General features: G+C 38.6%; 1 protein-coding gene across 3 annotated transcripts in view; it reads left to right on the top strand.

Moving 5' to 3' along the window:
* GRM1 (glutamate receptor, metabotropic 1) overlaps positions 1 to 20,278 on the top strand; it is a 767,595-nt gene that overhangs the window by 643,087 nt on the left and 104,230 nt on the right. For all 3 annotated transcript variants that reach the window (XM_006891654.1, XM_006891655.1, XM_006891656.1), the window contains one exon: positions 10,592 to 10,718. In XM_006891654.1, coding sequence (XP_006891716.1) covers positions 10,592 to 10,718 — 127 coding nt within the window. The remainder of the gene's footprint in view (positions 1 to 10,591; positions 10,719 to 20,278) is intronic.

The following is a 20,278-nucleotide window of genomic DNA, read 5'->3' as shown; positions in this document are numbered from 1 at the left end:
CCCTTATTGTGGAGTTAACCATTAGTATCAGTGTTGTCCTTGCCTTTGGCACAAAAGTCTTTACCCACTTATTTCCCTGCTCCACCATCCACCAGGATACCCATCCATTTCTACCCACTCCCTTCAATATCTGTCTCCCATTGTCCAGCCCTTGATCTGATAGCTTATACCTGAAGCTTCCTTGGCTTCTGTGATTCCAAACACGTCAGCTGCTGATAGTTTCCTATGCTGTGACCACTGTCTCTTATTTAGTGGTAATATTCAGGTGATACTTTTTCAAAAAGACTTAATATGGTTCTGCTTTCTAAAGTTAAGTCAAAGTAATGAAAGAGAAAGAAAACCTTTTGCCTTTTTTCAGAAACAATATTTGTAACTTGATCTTTTCATGAACTGCTAAAGTAGTAGTATTCATCTTAACTTAATCTGTAAAGAAATAGATTAATTTTCATGGAGACTAGAGTCGGCATGATTTTAAAGTGTGGTAATAGTTACAATTCATTTTCTAACTTTACATATTAGGAATAGTTGATTATTTTTAACATGTTAGAAAAGGAACTTAAGCTCACAGCAATGAGAGAATAACAGTGTCAAGACTTAGCCTTCTGCTGTAGACAGCTAAAAAGCTTGACAAATTACATGAAACAACTATGTTGGATTAAAGTTCAGCATTTTCATACTACAGGGAATATAAGTAAATGAGATGAGTACTGAAACACCCTCCCCCCCACCCCCCCGAAGAAATGTCCTGATTAAAAGTCAGGGAGAGAAAATGCAAACAGAAGTTTTGTTAACTTCAGAAGACAAATATCAGAGTTTGGGAAGAACAACACAGATAGGATTTAAAGTTCAGAGTAAAGGAGTACCACTTCTATCAAGTCAATTCCAACGCACTAAGAACAGATAGGACAGAGTACACTGTGTCGCAGAATTTCCAAGTCTGTCGTTTCTTGTGGAAGTAGAATTCTTCAACTTTGTCTCACAGAGCAGCTGTTAATTTGAAGCTAATTAATTTCAAATTAACTCAAGCTAGTTAATTTCAAATGATAAATTATGGTCATTTCAAATGAAGCAATATTTAATCTAGTGAACCATTAGGCTCCTTACAGTAAGAAAAGGAATAATTAATGTGGAAAAACAATTCAACATACTGTTGTTGTTGTTGTTGTTATGTGCCATCGAGTCGTTTCCGACTCATAGTGACCCTATGCACAACAGCTCTAAACCCTGCTCTATCCTGCGCCAACCGCACCGCCTCTGACACACCCATCCCGATTACCCCAGTCACCGAATCAATCCATCTCATAGAGGGTCTTCCCCTCCTGCGCTGTCCCTCCACCCTCCCAAGCATGATGTCCCTCTCCAAGGACCCGTCCCTCCTGGCAACATGTCCAAAGTATGTCAGACGAAGCCCCAGAATCCTTGCCTCCAAGGAGCAGCTTGGTTTAATCCTCTCCAAGATGAATCTGTTTGTTTTCCTGGCAGTCCAGGGTACATTCAGTACCCTTCTCCAGCACCACAGCTCAAAAGCATCCACTCTCCTTCTGTCCTCCCTAGTCATTGTCCAACTCTCTGATGCATAACAAGCGATTGCAAATACCATGACTGTTAAATTGAGTATGACTCATAGCAACCCTATGAACAGATCTGAACTCCTATCCTGTGCCATCCTCACAGCAATCCTACCCCCTCAAGCCCATTGCTTCAGTCACTGTGTCAGTCCTCCCTGTTGAGGGTCTTCCTCTCCTTGGCCATTGCTCTGCCTTTCCAAGCTTCATGTCCTTCTCTAATGAATAGCTTCTCCTAGCAACATTCCTAACATATGAGACAAAGCTTCACCACCTTTGTCTTCAAGAAGCACTCTGTCTTCACCTTTTCCAGGATACATCTGTTTGTCCTTTTGACAGTCCATGAGATATTTAGCACTCTTCTCTAACACTACAACTCAAAAGCATCAACTTTTCTTCTGTCATTCTTAGTGATTGTCCAGCTCTCAGATGCATAGCAAGCAACTGAAAAAGCTATGGCTGAATCAGACACATTTTAGTCCTCAAACTAATAGCATCATTCCTCAGTAATTTGGAGATATCCCTGACTACAGACTTTTCTAGTGCAATAAATTTCCTGATCTGAGTGCTAGTATCTAATGTATTGCTTGTGGGTCCAAGTAAGGACCACAAGTTGTTGACAGTTTCAGTCTTTTCTCTATCTATTATGATACTCCCTATTGGTCCAGTGGCTAGGATTTTTGTTTTCTTCATGTTTATATTCAATATGTATTGAATGTTTAAGGTGCTGAACACATTAGTGTAGAAATTGTTTGAGCATTTAACAGAACACCAATCTGCATAGAAGTGGGAGTAGATTCTAAGAATCCAAGAAAAGAAAAATAGCTGGGAAGCTGGATGTCAAACTATTCCCAGAATACGTACAGGGCCAGGAATTGTTCCACTTTCACCAGCCATAGTGGAGAGATCTTGTTGATTACAGAAAGCAATCAGTAGACTAAAACATGTCATACTATAATAATGAACTGAAATTATTTCTAGAAAAAGATTGTTCTAGACTTGCTCTAAAAAGATTAAAAATAAGTCTCTAAAAGTGCAAATTTATCATCAAATAACTATCAGAACAAAATCTAGTACTTTAAAAAATTTTTGTATATGTGTACACACACACACACACACACACACAGAGTAACGAAGAATGTTAGACATAAAATAAAATGGAAAAAATATTACCTCTTGCTAGGATAAAATCATCAACCAGTCATTAATTAATCAGATATTTGGGCTGTTTCCATGTTTTTGCTATTGTGAATATAGCTGCTATGAATATCAGTGTACAGATTTCCATTTGTGTCTGAGTTCCTTTTTCCTTGGGATAGCTTCCAAGCAGTGGAATAGCTGTGTCAGTTGGAATCTCTATGTTCAGCTTTTTGAGGAAATGACAAACTGCCTTCCAGAGTGGTTGTACCATTTTATAATCCTACCAACAGTTTAGGAGCGTTCTAATCTCTCCACATCCTCTCCAACATTTATTAATTGAAGAAAAAAATCAACCAGTGGAAACAGTCCCATAAATTATAATGGAATTAGCAGTTAAGAATGTTAAAATCTATACACATTAATCTATATACCTTAAAAAACTAAAAGAAAAAAAAAGAAAACACCATAAAAACAAAAATACAGGGAAATTTCTGGAAATGAAAATATAAAATTTCTGGAAATAGAAATATCTAAAAAGATTAATGAATAGAACTAACAATATATTGGGATTATATAAGTATTGATCAGTGAATGTAAAGACATAAAATTTAAATAAAGCCAGACGATACACACAGAAAAAGAAAGAAACTGAAGCATTAAGAGAAGTGGTGGGAATCACAGGTGTTTTCTGAGGATAATTGAAAAGTTCAGAAGATAAACACAAGCAAGAAGAAACATTGGACAAAATAGTGGCTTAAATGTTCCAAATATAATTAATAATCTAAACCTCAGATCCCTAAAGCTCAAAAAAAATCTCAGGGAAGAAGTTAGGTGCTGTCAAAGAGGACTCCGATTCACAGTAAGCCATTGCACAACAGAACTAAGCCCTGCCCATCTCAGCACCATCCTCACAAAGTTTCTTGTACTGGAGCTCATGGCTATAGCCACTGTGTGAAGACATCTCTTTGAGGATCTTCTTCTCCTTCATTTTTACCTTTTGCTTTCTCTAGCATGATTTCCTTTTTCAGAGTTTGGTCCCTATAGATAATATGCACAAATTATATGAGAAAAAGTCTTACCACTCTTGCTTCTTACAACTGGCACTGGGAAAGTTTGCAGTCAGGGACCTCTCCAGATTATTGAAGAGTAATAGTGTCAGTTTGAGGGCTAAGGTGCATCTGATGTGTCTGAAAGCTGGATAGTGAATATAGATAAAAGAAGAAAAATTGATGCCTCTGAGCTGTGGTGCTGGAGAAGAGTGCTGAATATGCCCTAGACTGCCAAAAGAACAAATCTATGTCTTGAAGAAAGAGCAGCCAGAATGTTTCTTGAAGGCAAAGAGGATAAAGTTTCATCTCACGTACTTTATCTGTGTGCCTGGGAGACACTATTCCTTGGAAGGAACATCATGCCTGAAAAGATAGAGAGGATCATCGAAAAAGAGAAGGATTGGCAGGTGAATTGACAGAGTGACTGTTGCAATGAGCTCCCATGTGTTAGGAAGTGTGGGGATGGATGGTGTAAGATAGGAAAGGGTGTAGATCTGTTATTCACAGGGTCACTATCGATCATACTCAACTTACTGCACCCAACAAAAACAACAAACAGTACTTCAGCTGTGCTTCTTTTAAGTGAGAACATAAAGACAAAGAAAATATAATCAATTTTTTAAAAAAGCAAAACAAATTGCTAAAATGGAAAAAAATATCAGCCATAAATAAAGAACATGTTCTATGTGGAGCAGCAAAGTAAGAACTACAGTACCCTTTTCATGATCAACAACACAATTAATATAAATAATGCCACTACATTTCACATAGAAGAATGCTCAAATAGTAAATGTGTTTCTACAAACATATTTATCATAAAAATTGGTTGAATATTTTTAAAAACTGTATTATACAAGATATGACATTTTTAAAGTGTTAAAAAGAAAAAACATTTTTCAATCTAGAAATAGAATGACATGTTTAAAGTATTGAAAGGGAGAAAAACCAAACTGTCAACTGAAACTATAATATAAAGTGAAAATATTTTTCAAAAGTGAAGACAAGTTATTCTTCAAATAAATAAAAACTGAAAGAAGGTACACTTCTCAGACCAGGACCACAACAGATGTTAATAAAAGTTATTTGTTGTTGTTACTGTTTGCCATTGAACCTGAACTGACTGATTGCGGACCCTCCAGTACCTTTGCAGAGGCAATAATCCCATGGGAGAAAATTGTCCATCCTTCTCCCATGGAGCCGCTGGTGGATTCGATCCAAAGTGCCTTTGGGATTACAGTGCGCCTTCTTACCACCAGGCCATCAGAGCAGGAAATTATAATGAATAAAAATCTGTGTCTATATCAAAGAACGAAATAGATGAGAAGTGGTAAATGTGTTGCAAATAATGATTATAATTTTAGAAGTATTATTCATATACACATATTTCTATATATTATGTGTTGTTTACATTTATGCATACAAAGAAAATGTTTTTCTTATTTAAAAATAATTGAATATTAAAAAAATAGTAAGAATACATTGTTGATTTATAAAGTATGCATAGTAAAAATCATTAAAACAATTATAGAAATGATTGTTGTTGTTAGGTTCCATTGAGTAGAGTACAACTCATAGTGACTCTATGAACAAAATATCTGAAACCTGTCCTATCCTGCACCATCCATGAAGAATGCAAAAAGTCATTACAAAGGCAGAGGAGGAAGAAAAGACCAAGGTGGATGTCAGACAAGACTCTGAATATTGCACTACAGGGCCAAGAAGCCAAAACAAAGGGAAGAATACAAGAAATTAAGAAACTGGAGAGAAGATTTCAAAGGGCAGCTTGGGAAGACAAAGCAAAGTATTATAATGAAATGCAAAGAGCTAGAGTCGGAAAATCAAAAGGGCCAAACTCACTCAGCATTTCTTAAGCTAAAGGAATTGAAGAGCAAATTCAAGCCAGTTGCAATACTTAAGGATGCTTAGGGAAAAATAAGAAATGATCCAAGAAGCATTAAAAGAAGATTGTAAGAAGTATACACAGTCACTGTATCAAAAGTAATTGGCTGGCACAGAAGAATTTTATGAAACAACGTATGAGCAAGAGCCTGTGGTGATGAAGAAGTTCAAGCTGCTCTGAAAGAATTGGCAAAAAACAAGGCTCCAGGAATTGACAGCAAACAAATTGACATATTTCAACAAATAGATGCTGCCCTGGATGTGCTAAGTTGTGCCAAGAAATACTGAGGACAACCACCTGGCCAACTGACTAGAAGAGATTGATATTTGTTCTCATATCAAAGAAAGGTGAACAGAGAGTGTGGAAATTGTCAAACAATATCATTATTATTACATGCAAGCAAGATTCTGCTGAAAATTAAACAAAAACAACCAGAGCAGTTAAGCAACAGAGAACTGCTAGATGTGCAGGCTGGGTTTAGAAGAGGCCATGGTGCTAGGCATATTTTAGCCAATGTTAGAAGGATCATGACTGAAAGCAAGGAGTATCAGAGGAATGTGTGTTTCGTTGATTATGCAAAGACTTTGACTGTGTAGATCACAACAAACTGTAGCTGACTCTGAGAAGAATGGGAATCCCAAAACATTTGATTGTGCTTATGCAAAACCTACACTTGGACCAGGAGGCAGTGGTCAGAACAGAGCAAGAAGACATTACATGGTTCAAAATTGGGAAGGGTGTACACCAGGGATGTATCCTGTCTCCTTACTTTTTCAATCTATATGCAGAACAGACCATCCGGGAGGCTGGGCTGTATGTGGAGGAATGTGGCATCAAGATTGGAGGTAGACTCATCAACAACCTGTATCATGCAGATGATCATACAACTCTGCTTGCTGGAATTGAGGAAGACTTGAAGCACTTTCTGCAGAGGGTCAAGGACTCCAGCCTTCAATATAGATTGAAGCACAACATCAAGAAAACAAAGATTCTCACCACTGGGCCTATTGGCAGCATTATGATAGATGGTGAAGAGACTGAGCTTGTTAACAGCTTCAGTTTGCTTGGCTCCCCAATCAACACTCTTGATACCAGCATCCAGGAAATTAAAAGATATATTGCCTTGAGAAAGTCTGCTGTCAGAGAGCTCTCCAGAAAACTGAAGAGCAATGATGTCAGTCTTGAGGCTAAGGTGCACCATTCCAGGCCATAGTTTTCTCAATTGCTTGTTATGCATCAGAGTGCTGGAAAATGAGTAAGAATGATAGAAAGATAATTGATGCCTTTGAGCTGTGGCCCTGGAGAAGAGTATTGAATATATCATTGACTTCTGGGAGAATAGTTTCATCCTAGAGAGGGTGAAAGCAGGCTGCTCTTTGGAGGCTAGGATTTTGAGGCTTCATCTGACATACTTTGGGCATGTTGCAAGGAGGGACCAGTTCTTGGATAGGACATGCTCAGAAGGGTGGAGGGACAGAGAAAGAGGGGAAGATGAGGTGGATTGATTCAGGGACTGGAGTAATAAGGGTAGATGTGTCAAAGACAGTAAAGTTGTCACGGGACAGAAAAGGTTTCAGGGCTATTGTACATAGATAGGGTCCCTATGCATCATAAGCAACTCAATGGCACACAACAGCAACATGAAAAGAAGTAAAAAATGGGGGGAGAGGAGAGAAAGAACCTATAGAACAAATAGAAGAAAAGGTAACAAGATGATATATTTAAATCCAGCCACACTGATAAGTACATTAAAAGCATATGTATAAAATACTTCAATGCAAAGTACAATTGTCTCATTCTCAATGGAGAAAGACTAAAAGCATTTTCCTTGTGAACAAAGACCACAGAAGGATGCCTACTGCCACCATTTTTATTCAATATAAAATAATACAAGTACTTGCCAGGGCAATAAACAAGAGAAGCAAATAAAAGGCATCCAGATTAGCAAAAATATGGTTAAACTGTCACTGTATTCAGACAATATGATAGTGTACACAGAATACCCCAAGGACTCAACAACAACAAAAAAACCCTATTAGAGCTAGTAGACCAAATTAGTAAAGTGGCAGGATATAAGATCAATCAATATCCAAAATTCAGTGGGATTCCTTTACAGTAACTCAGATAACTCAGAAAAGGAATACAAGAAAGCAATACCATTTATAAAAATCACTGAGATACTTGGGAGTTAGCTTGAACTAGAGACACGAAAGATCTAGACAAAGAAAACTACAGAACATTTCTTCAAGACAAAATAAAAGACCTAAATAAGTGGGGAAATGTGCCATGCTCATGGATAGGAAGACTCAATACTGTGAAAATGAAAATCCTACCAAAAGCAATGTACACGATCAATGTAATCCCAAACCAGATACCAAATTATTTTTTCAATGATATTGAAAGGGTAACTGTCAAGTTTATTTAGAGAGGAAAGACAACTGAATAAGCAAAGCACTTCTGAAAAGCAAAAATGAAGTGAGAGGCATAGCGCTCCCTAACCTCAAAATCTACGACACAGCTATAGTAACCAAAATAGCATGACACTGGTACAATAACAGGCACATAGACTAGTGGAACAGAACTGAGAGCCCAGAAATGGTCCCAGCTATCGATGGTAAACTGATACTCAACAAGGAAGTAAAACCTATCAAATGGGGAAATGATAACCTCTTCAATAAATGGTGCTGGCAAAACTGGACTGCTCCCTGTAGAAAGCTGAAATAGGATCCACATCTCACATCATACACAAAAATTAACTCAAGGTGGATCAGAGACCTGGGAGTAAAGCTTAAAACCATCAAGTTCATCAAAGATAATGTGGAATCAAGCTTAGACAGCCTACTCTATGGTATGAACAGACACTAAATACAGCTAGAAATGTTCAATCTGGAGAGGATAACATTGATGAATGGGACCTCCTATATATTAAATCCCTGTGTGCATCAAAACCTTTTTCCAACAAAGTGAAAAGTAAACCTACTGACTGTGAGGGTTGGGTGGGGTGAACCATTTGGTAATCCGTTTCAGACAAAAGTCTCATATCAAAAGTTTATAGAATTCTACAGGGCCTCCACAAGTCTGATAACCCAATTACAAAATGGGGGAAAAGACATGAAAAGACTTCATGGAGGAAGATATTTGAATAGCCAACAGACACATGAAGAAATGTCCAAGATCCCTGGCAATAAGAGAGATGCAAATCAAAATTACAGTGAGATACCATCTCACTCCAGTAGCAGTGGCAAAATTTAACAGGACAGCAAGTAATAGATGTTGGAGAGGTTATGGAGAGGTGGGAACTCTCATACACTGTTGGTGGGATTTTAAAATGGTATAACCACTCTGGAAGGCAGTATGTCCATTCCTCATAAAGTGGAACATAGAAATTCCATATGACCCTGCTATTCCACGGTTGGGAATATACTCCGAGATAATGAAAACTGAGACACTAATGGAGACTTGTACAACAATATTCTTAGCAATGTTATTCACCATCACAAGAACATGGAAACAGTCTAGATGTGCAAGCACAATGGAGTAAATGGAAAAATCATGGTACATTCACACAATGGATTGCTATGCAGCACACAGGAGAAGTGATTTTGTAAATTACTAACTTGGGAAAGACTGGAGAGCATTATGCTGAGTGAACTAACTCAGTCCCACAAGGGATAAATATTGTATAAGACCATTGTTGTAGAACGAGTATGAGGTTCCAAGGGGGGCAGGAGCAGAGGGTGAGGATTGGTGTGGGAGGGGGGTGGTTAATCATATGATCACACAACTCGATAGGTTGTTTGAGGGGTGAGTGAAACAAATAAGAAAGATCCAGTGTGAAAAACAATGTAAATGCATTTTTAAACTAAAACAATAAAAATAATAATAACAATTTTTAAAAACCTGGGGGGTGAAGTAAAATTTTCAAATGAGATAAAGGTAAGACCTAATTTTAAAATGATAAAAAAATTACTTCTCATACAATTAGTTAAAGTGTTTATTTTTTAGTTCTATAAATATGGAAGATCTCCTAAGCAGAATGAAAATAGAAGTTTTAAACTATTCATATAAGCAACTCTTCAGTAATTTGAAATAATTATTTTCTTCCAACAAATGATGTGATCCTTTGATTTTACTAGAGCAAGTCAGACAAGGTTAGTAACTGCTTGTATTTTTAGCCAGCAGTCTGTTTATGTGTATAAAGTTACTCTTGAATGAAATTATCTATAATTGTCATAAACAATAAAAGTTCAAATCTTCAGTCTTTATGAATTACTGTGCTTTATGTAGAAACTTTGTGGTACAAACTGTACCATTTTTCAAGGAAGGGGAAAAAAGCACAAATATCAGTTACTTAAAAGTAATTAATAAACACTAATAGGAAAGATAAGTTGAACTGTTATACTTTGCCAAAATATGTAATCATCTCATTTTTATAAAATAAATTACTATTGAAAAGACTTCAAACCCAGGACAGAACTCCTGAGACAATCAGGTGTAATACAAACTTACTAAGCACATACTGGGTCCTTTTCCAAGTTTGTTTTGGGGTATTGATTTTTATATTGTGGGGTGTTGGGGTTTTTTGTTGTTGTTGTTGTTTTATAAAATTTTTACTTTTTACTGGTTTACTTACAAAGTTCGTGTACATTGTTTCTCACACTGGACCTTTCACCTTTTTATTTACCTACCCCGCCCTCAACCCATCAAGTAGTGCAACCCTATAATTAAGCCCCTCCCCTCTCCAATCCTTACCTCTCTGCTCCCCTCTCCCCACCTTGGATCCTGGGTACACGTACTACAATAATGGTCTTAAACAGTATTTGTCCTTTTAGGAATGAGTTAGTTCATTCAGCATGTTTTAAATGATAGTACAGAAACTAGTTCTGAAAGAGAAGTTTCTCTGGAGAAAGCATTCTTAAAATATTCATGTGTTTCAGGTCATACGGAAAGGGGAAGTAAGCTGCTGCTGGATTTGTACCACCTGCAAGGAGAATGAATATGTGCAAGACGAGTTCACCTGCAAAGCTTGTGACTTGGGGTGGTGGCCCAACACAGACCTTACAGGTAGGAGATGCCTTATTTGCATACCTTTTCCTTGATTATTGGCCTTATTGTTGTTGTTGTTGATTACCTTTGAGTTGAGCACAACTTGTAGTGACCCTATGAACAAAATGCCTGAAGCCTTTCTATAACTATTAACATTTATCAAAGTTCATAGAGTTTCCGGAGGCATGTTGTTTAGGAAGTGGATGCCACTCTTGCTTCCAAATCTGTCTTAAACTGGGAGCTCCACCAAACACTGTCCATCATGGGAAGCCATTATGGCATTTGACACCCTAATGGCACAAGGTTCAGCATCACAGCAACCCCAGGTTACCTCAGTACAGCATATTGACAGAAGAGTGTTGTACCACTTAGAAGAATATTCCTCTAAAACATAATAACAACCAACTTTAAATACAAAGGCCCTCCCTGAGGTCTTGTTGACTCTAAACAAGATGCTTAAATATAAAAACAACCAAGATAGTATTGATCTTATTAGTAAACCTTTATTTCTGAAACCATGCTAAAGCTATATCATGTGAGTGGTTATTTCCAGTCACCTGACTTATTTTTAAAACTTTCTTTTGAGAATGTGATGGTGTTAGGACTTACTGTGTATAGGCATTAAATGTGTGAGGATACAAGAAACACAGACTCATGTTTTATTTCACTCAACATGAGTCCATGAAAATGCGGGGGGAAAAATTCTTTAACAAAAATACGTTTGTGGTTTTGTGTACTGTTTGAGTCAGAACAAACTCATAGCTGACTCTCCAGCAGGTTGTCAGAGGCAATTTCACAGGAGATTGTCCTTATTTCTTCTGTGGAGCAGCTGGTGGATTCAAGCCACTTGCTTTCGGAATGACCACACAGCTCCTTGTTACTAGGCCACCAGCGTTCCCTTAAAGAAGTATTATTCCGAAATGGCTTGCCTCCGGAAACTCTATGTACGAACAGTGCTCAGGCTGTTCGTTCATAGGGTCGCTATGCGTCTACGACTCGACGGCATCAAACAACAACAGCATTTATTTGTCTAGCTTGGAAGGAGGAGTGGCATCCATTTCCATAATAGCTTGCCTCCAGAAACCCTATGAACGTGGAGAGAGGATGAAAGGCACCCAATCGTCGAGGATTTCCCTTCATAGGGTCACTATGAGTCGCCTGCAACTCAACAGCACTTAACAACGACATTTCTTCGTCTAAGCATACAGGTCTATGAAATGAACTCCATCTAGAGTAACACATGAGAACCAGAGAAGCTTATAATACATTTGAGGGAAATCATAGAACAAGGTGAGGCCAGAGTGTTTGGAGATAGGCCTAAGGGTGATCGGTAGTAAATCTGGATAAGAACACTGAAATTGATGCTAAAGGACCTTTGCAGGAACTCATTCGAAGTGTGTGGAATGTGACTTTAATCACAGAAAACTACTGAAGGAAAGAGTGAAGGACCTCATATCTGTGCTTCAAGCAGATGACTCTGGTGGAAGAGGAGAGAAGGTCAAAAACTCAGAAAAGTTGAGGAGTTATTGTGTTAGTCCAAGTGAGTATTTTGGAAGGGTAGCTCCAGTAGGAATGGAGAAGAATAAATAAATAAATGCAAGAGCTGATTTACTCCTGAACTCAAGAAGACTTGATATGTACCATCGAGATGCTTACAACCCACAGTTACCTTATAACCAGTGTCTCTGAACCTTGCCCAATCCTGAGCCAATTTCACCTCCTCTGAAAAACCTGTCCGTATTGCAGCAGTCAGTGTGTCAATCCATGTCACCAGGGTCTTCCCTAATATGTATATGGATATAATCCTATTGCTCATAACATTGTATTTCAAGGTAGAGCTAGAAATGGTCTATTTTACTATAGATGCGACCTTATTTTTTCTCACTGTTTCATTTGAAGCATAGTAAATCATGTGCTTTTCTGACTTAAAACGTCCCAAGTCAACCCATCTCATTTTCCCAATGCCTGGTATGTCAATCTTTATATGTTCCATTTTTTTCCTTGACAATGTCCAATTTTCCTATATTCATACTTCTCACATTCCATATCCCAAACACTAGTGCCTGCTTGCAACTGTTCCTCCTTCTCTGTTTCCCAATATGAGGGCTCAGCCTCCGATGTCATATCTGTTAGTCAAAGATGAGTGTGCTCTATTGTATGTGGGGTTTTTGAAGGTCTATTGTTTCAGAACTGGATGGCCAGTCCTAGTCTGCGTGTCTTTGGACACTCAACTTTGTCACAATATCTGACAGACAAGTATTTTACACAAGGAGCAAAGGAAAGCCCCTGCTTGATTACCCAGCTAACAGATTGTGTCAGTCTGCCCCTACTCCCTGCTTTTGATGTTACTCATGGGCCTACAGCACTGATTCTACGCATGTCAGTATCTCCTTCCTGGTTCTGATAGCTCAATTTTTCCAAACATAAATTTCTGCCTCCAATATTTAATTAAAATTTATTTTAATCTTATCACCTTCAATGCAGCCTGGACTTCTTCCTCCAGCATTGTTGATTATTTTTCCCTCCTAAAGTGGGAGTCATAAGGTTCTGATGTGGTCACCCATGTTATGCTATTGAGAAATTTTTCCTTGGATCGTATCCTGGTGTCTTGAACATATTGTTGCTGTTAGGTGCCATCAAGTCAAACAGGACTCATAACATCCCTAAGAACAATATACCCGAACCCTGTCCTATCCTTAATAATGTTTGTTAAATTGAGAGAACAAGAGAGAAGGGGCAAATCTAGGCAAACCTTAAATCTAGGCGAAGCTGAATACAGAAACAACAATGAAAACCTAGGATTTCTGTCCAGAGGTCTGTGTCTAATGCTTTCTCATTGTTACATTTATCACTTGGTTGATGTAATGACTGAGGTGGAAAAGCTTTTCCAACCAGCTTCCTTTGGCTCAAACCTTCCCTCCCACACATACTCTGTCTCTCTCTGATTTCTTCTCCTCCTACATATAGTGTTTACTCTCTGCTCACCTTTTCTTGAGTAAACAGGTCTCCTTAGGTCCCCATTATGCTAGACAACTGGGGTTGACATCACTATTCAACTCTACTTTTAGACTGAAAACATAGCTGACCTAAGACAAGGCTCAGAGACAAAACTGAACTCTTTGTTGCTGATCTTAGAAATCGGGCATCCTAGCTTTGAGATACAGAAAGGCTCATGTCTATATTTGCTAATACGTTCCCTAATGCACTGTCCTCACTGCTTTGTCTTCACTTTAAGATTTGTCAAACTTAAAACTGGCTTGGAAAAAAATTTATAGACCTTGGGGTAAAAGAGAAGGGAATGGTGGAAAATAACTGAATACGATGTCAGAATGGGATGGGGGGAGGGGGTGGTGTCTGGTATCTGAAGGATTTCCATCCCCAGCACTTCATCCTGCTAAAGATGTTCCAACACAGGTACCAGGGGAAGGTCTCTGTCAAAGGCCCTTGATTATAGATCTCCTCTTGGAGAAGGCATGGCTATGAACATAGATGTGTGAAAGAGCATGGTTATTCAAAATGAGCTGAGTCCTTGGATCACTCCTTTCAGAGACACTGCAATGGTATTATTTGTACATCAAGGCTAATTAGAAAAGATAGCTCTTCCATGGTGCCCTGCCAGATGAAACCTTCATAATGGTTTATCATTGACCCTAAAAATAATATAGGTATTTTGCTAAGAACTGGACTCTTAAAAAACAAAAACAAACACTAGTACACTTATCTTCTTCCTTGGAAGTCTTCCATTTTGCATACACTATCTATCTGCTCTCAAATGGTCACCATTCATTATTATGGCTCTTTAACTTGGTACAGTCTAAAAAGAGAGTCTTCTTGACTATAAGTACATAAATACTAATTATCTTTTTAAGGACATGATAAATATACTGTTATCTAATATGTAGTGGAGAGAGGAGTGGCATCCACTTCAATAATAGCTTGCCTCCGGAAACCCTATGAACCTGGAGAGAGGATGAGAGGCACCCAAGTGTCGAGGACTCTCCTTCATAGGGTCGCTGCAAGTCGTCTGCAACTTGATGACACTTAACAACAACTAATATGTAGTAGGATCTGAAGAAATTGGAAAAAAAATAAAGCCTTAGGAATCAATGGAAAGCCATTTGACATATTTCAACGAACAGATGCAGCCCTGGATGTGCTCAGCAGATTGTGCCAAAAAATATGGAGGACAGCTACCTGACTGACTGGAAAATATCCTTATTTATTTCCATTCCAAAACCACATGACCAACAGAGGCTGAAGCTTATCCAGAAATGACTAGAATAGTATAAGGACAGAGAACTTCCAGAAATGCATGCAGGGCTTAGAAGAGGTAGGATGCTACAGATTATCATTGCCAATGAGAGCTGGATCTTGGCTGAAAGCAGAGAGTATCAGAAAGATGTTTATTTGTGATTTATAGACTATGCAAAGGTATTTGACTCTGTGGGTCACAACAAATTATGAGTAATATTGAGAATAATGAGAATCCCAGAACACTTAATTGTGCTTAGGCAAAATCTATACCTAGACCAAGAAACTTTTTCTCAAAAGTAGCAAGGGAACGCTGCATGGTTCAAAATCAGCAAAGGAGTGCCTCAGGGATAGATTTCAATCTATATGCAGAACAGATCATTCAGGAGCCCGGACCTTATGAAGAACAATATGTCACATTAAGATTGGAGGAATCCACATCAACAAGCTGCATTATGCAGGAGACACAACCTTGCTCACAGAAACAGAGGAGGACTTGAAGTGTCCGCTGTAGATGGTCAAGGATTTCAACATAGATTGCATCTCAACATCAAGAAAACATTCTTTAAAAACAAAAAACAAAACCAAACATTCTTATCACAAGCCAATTTGCAGTCTCATAATAGAGAAAAACATTGAAGTTGTTAATTTCAGCTTGCTTTGTTTCACAACAGCAGTCAGGAAGACAAAGATAAGTTGCTTCGAGAAAGTCTGCTGTCAAAGACATCTTCAGAGTGTTGAAGAGCAACAATGTCAGTCTAGAGATTAAGATGCACCCAATCCAGGTCTTAGTCTTCTCAGTTGTGTGCTATGTATCTGAGAACCAGACAGTGACTAAGGATTACAGAAGAAGAGTTGATGCCTTCGAGTTATGTTACTGGAGAAGAGAATTGAACATATTGTGGACTGCCAACAGCACAAGCAGGTCTACCCTAAAGAGGGTGAAAGCAGATTACCCCTTGGAGACAAGAATTTTTTTATTCTTTTTTAAAAAATATTATTGTATTGATTTGCATATACAATTCATATATATTGTGTTTCACACTTTCCTTAACATTTTGTTTCATACAATGATTCCCATACATTGTGTTTTATAACATTAATAACCATTGAATTATACCTACTATTGTCCCAACTTTTCAAGTCCCCAGTAGATATTTCTCATTTCCCTTAACCCTTCTATTCACCCACCAAACAGTGTGACCCCGTGATTTTCCCCTTGCTTCTTCTCATCCCTCTGCTCGCTCCCATTCTCACCTTAGACCCCCGGCCAAGATTTACAAGTTATTTTTACAATAAGGATCTTATGCAATATTGTCCTTAGGAGATAGAGTTTGTTTATTCAGCATAATGCTCTCCAGTGTTATGTAGTATATTTTTTAATTTTTTTAGTAGTTTTTAATTGTTGTGCCTGAGTTCTGCATAGTATTCCATCATGTGAATGTATGACAATTTCTCAACACATTCAATTGCGGTTGGACATTCGAACTGTTTCTATGTTCTTGCAATTGTGAATGACACTGCTGTGAATACTGGTGTACAAATCTCTGTGTCTCAGTTCTAATTTCCTTGGGGTATATTTCTAGAAGAGGAATACCTCAGTCACTGGGAATTTCTATGTTCAGCTTTTTGAGGAAACGCCAAATTCCCTTCCACAGTGGTAGTGGTGGTTTTTATCACCTGCCATGAAGTTGCTTGCCATTCACAGCTACCCTATTTACAACAGCTTTGAATGCTGCTCTATCCTGAACCAACTTTATTGTCTTTCACACTCCTATCACCAGTCACTGAGTCAATTCATCTCATCCAGGGTTTTCCTCTCCTGCTCTAACCCTCCACCCTCCTAAGTATGAAATCCTTCTCCAAGAGCTGGTCTCTCCTTACAATTTACCCAATGTACATGAGACAGTTTCAAAATTCTTACCTCTATGGTGTAGCCTAGTTTCGCCCTCTCCAGGATGAACTTGTTTGTTCTCCAAGCACTCCATGGTATATTCAATACTCTTCTCCAACACCACAGCTCAAAAGGCATCAATTCTCCTTCTATCATCCCTAGTAATTGTCTAGCTTTCTGATGCATAGCAAAAACTTGTGAAAACCATAGCCTGGATCAGGCACACCTTAGTCTCCAGACTGACATCTTCAGTACTTGAGAGAGGTCCCTGACAGCAGATTTTCTCAGTGCAGTTAATCTTTTGATTTCCTGGCTGCTGGAACCAAGCAAGGTGAAGCTATTAACAATCTCAATCTCTTCACAGTCTATCATGATGCTGCCAATCAGCCCAGTGGTAAAAATCTTTATTTTCTTGATGTTGAGCTTCAATATATATATTGAAGGCTGTAGTCCATGGCCTTCTCCAGCAAATGTGTCAGGTTCTTCTCAGTTTTGGAAAGCAGGGTTCTGTCATCTGTATAACACACATTGTTGGTAAGTCTTCTTCCAATCCTGATGTCACATTCCTCCTCATAGAGCCCAGCCGCCCAGATGATCTGTTCCACATATAGATTGAAAAGGTATCGAGATGGAATGTATCCCTGGCATTTTCTGGTTTTGAACCATGCAGTGTTTCCTTGCTTTGTTCTGACAATTGCCTCCTGGTACAAGTATAGGGTTCACATAAGCACAATCAAGTGTTCTGGGATTCCCACTCTTGTTAATTTCTGGATTCTTGTTTCTTTTGCATTGGTCTGTGTTTCTGTCCTTGTACCAGTACCATACTGTTCAGGTTATTTCAGCTGCATAGTAGGTTTTGAGATCAGAGAGTGCTATGCCTCACACTACATATTTGTTTTTTCAGAAGTGCTTTGCTTATTAGGGGTCTCCTTTTTCTCCAAATAAATTTACAAAATGCCTTTTCTATCTTTTTGAAAAAGGTATTTGGTATCTGTATTGGGATTACTTAAAACATGTATATCACTTTTTATAAGATTATCATTTCACTCTATTGAGTCTCCCAATCAATGAACAGAGAACATTTTTCCATTTATTTAGGTCTTTCAGTGTTTCTCCCTGAATTATTTTCTAGTTTTCCTTGTAAAGGTATTTTCGGTCTCTAGTTAGGTTTATTCCTGTTGTTGTTACATCAAGTCAGTAGTGACCCATAGCTGACCCTCAGTGGGTGTTCAGAGGCAATTTTATCACATGGGAGGGGATTGCTCATTTTCTCTCCACAAAGCAGATGGTGTATTCAAACAGTGTGCCTTTGGAATTGTAGCAGAAATTCTAAACACTGGGCCAACAGTGTTTCAATTTGTGGTTGGTTATAGATTCATCCTAGAGAGGGTTAAACCAGGCTGTTCCTTGGAGGCAAAGATTCTAGGGCTTCATCTGACATACTATGAACATGTTGTAAGGAGGGAGAGGTCCTTGGAGAATGACATCGTACTTGGGAGGGTGGAGGGATGACGCAAGAGGGGAAGACCCTCTATAAGGTGGATTGATTCAGTGACTGGGGTAATTGGGTGTGTCAGAGGCAGTGCAATTGGCACAGGATAGAGCAGGGTTTAGGGCTGTTGTACATAGCTTTGCAATGAGTCTCAAGGAACTTGACAGCACATAACAACTGTCAAATCAGATCTGACTACAGGAGGAGGTTATCCTTCCTTCTCCATGACAGCATCTGGTGGATTTGAACCATGCACCTCTGGAATTGCAGTGCAGCTTCCTGCCACTAGGCCACCAGAGCTCCCCCATACAGGTGGTTTTACAAGCTTCATCCTTTTGTGATTAATTTGTAATTTTACAGCATTGTAAAAATCGGCCTAAGAAGACACTTTTCATTATGTTAATATTTTTAATTTGTTGAAGATTGCTTTATAAGAAAGTAAATTGACTTTTAGTTGGATGAAGGTCAAGTTGACTGAATGTATAGTTTAGTTCTGAATCATTATTTTCTTTTAAATTGACCTACTCTTTGGTGATGTTTGTTGTTATGTGCCATTGAGTCACCTGTGACCCATAGCAACCCCCATGTACAGCAGCTCTGAACCGTGCTCTGTCCTGAACCAGTGTCACTAATTCTGAGACAACAACCCCCATAGCCCCAGTCATTGTATCAATCCATCTCATCTGGGATCTTCCTCTCCTGTGCTGTCCCTCTATCCTTCTGAGCATGATGTCCTTCTCCAAGGGCAGGTCTCTCCTGACCATGAGCCCCAAGTATGTGAGATGGAGCTTCAAAATCCTAGCCTACAAGGAGAAATTTGGTTTCACCCTCTCAAAGACAGAACTATTTGTTTTTTTCGCAGTGCATGGCCCACAATTCAAAGGTATCTATTTTTCTTCTGTCATCCTTAGTCATTTCCCAGCTCTTTCATGCCCAGCAAGTAATTGTGAAGAGCATGGACTGGATTAGGCACCCCTGTCTCTAGACTGACCTCACTACTTTTCAGGACTCTAGAGAGGTCCCTAACAGCAGATTTTACAAATGTAATTTGTCTTTTGATTTCCTGACTGCTGGTGTTAAGAATATTGATTGTGGAGCTAAGCAAGCTGTAACTGTTAACAACTTCAATTTCTTCATCTATCATGGTGCTGTCAATTTTCTCAGTAGAGAGAATCTTTGTCTTCTTGATTTTAAACTTCAATCCATATTGAAGACCTCAGTCCTTGATTTCTGCTGTAAATGCTTCAGGTCTTCCTCAGTTTCAGCAAACAAGGTTGTGTCATCTGCATATTGTAGGCTGTTGATGAGTCTTCCTCCAATCCTGATACCACATTCCTCCTCATAAAGCCCTGCTTCCCAAATGATCTGTTCTGCATACATATTGGAAAGGTCTGGAGACAGGACGTATCCCCAATGCACTCCTTTCCTGATTTTGAACTACGAAGTGTTTCCCCACTCTGTTCCGAGGGACTGCTTTTCAGTCCAAGTATAGGTTTTGCATAAGCATAATAAAATGTTCTGCGATTCCCATTTTTTTCTCAAGGTTAGCCGCTATTTTTTGTGATCCACACAGTCAAATGCTTATGCATAGTCAATGAAACACAGACATTCCTCTGGTACTCTTTGGTTCCTACCAAGATTCATCTGACATTGACAATAATGTCTATAGTTCCATAACCTCTTCTAAACCCAGCTTGGATTTCTGGTAGTTCTCTGTCATTGTACTGTTCCTATCGTTTCTGGATGATCTTCAGAAGGATTTTGCTAGTATGAGATATTAGTGATGTTGTTTGATAATTTCCATTCTGTCAGGTCACTTTTGTTTGGAATGGGAATAAATGCAACTCTCTTCCAGTGAGTTGGCCAAGTAGTTGTCTTCCAGATTTCTTGGCAAACCTGGTGAGCACATCCAGGACAGCATTTGTTTATTGAAATACATCA

The sequence above is a fragment of the Elephantulus edwardii genome, unplaced genomic scaffold (genome assembly GCF_000299155.1).
Source record: "Elephantulus edwardii isolate Elephantulus edwardi_28Jun2011 unplaced genomic scaffold, EleEdw1.0 scaffold00102, whole genome shotgun sequence".
In the NCBI taxonomy this organism is placed as follows: Eukaryota; Metazoa; Chordata; class Mammalia; order Macroscelidea; family Macroscelididae; genus Elephantulus; species Elephantulus edwardii.
The sequence above is the reverse complement of the archived record's forward strand: the minus strand, read 5'-3'. Positions and strand labels throughout refer to the sequence as shown.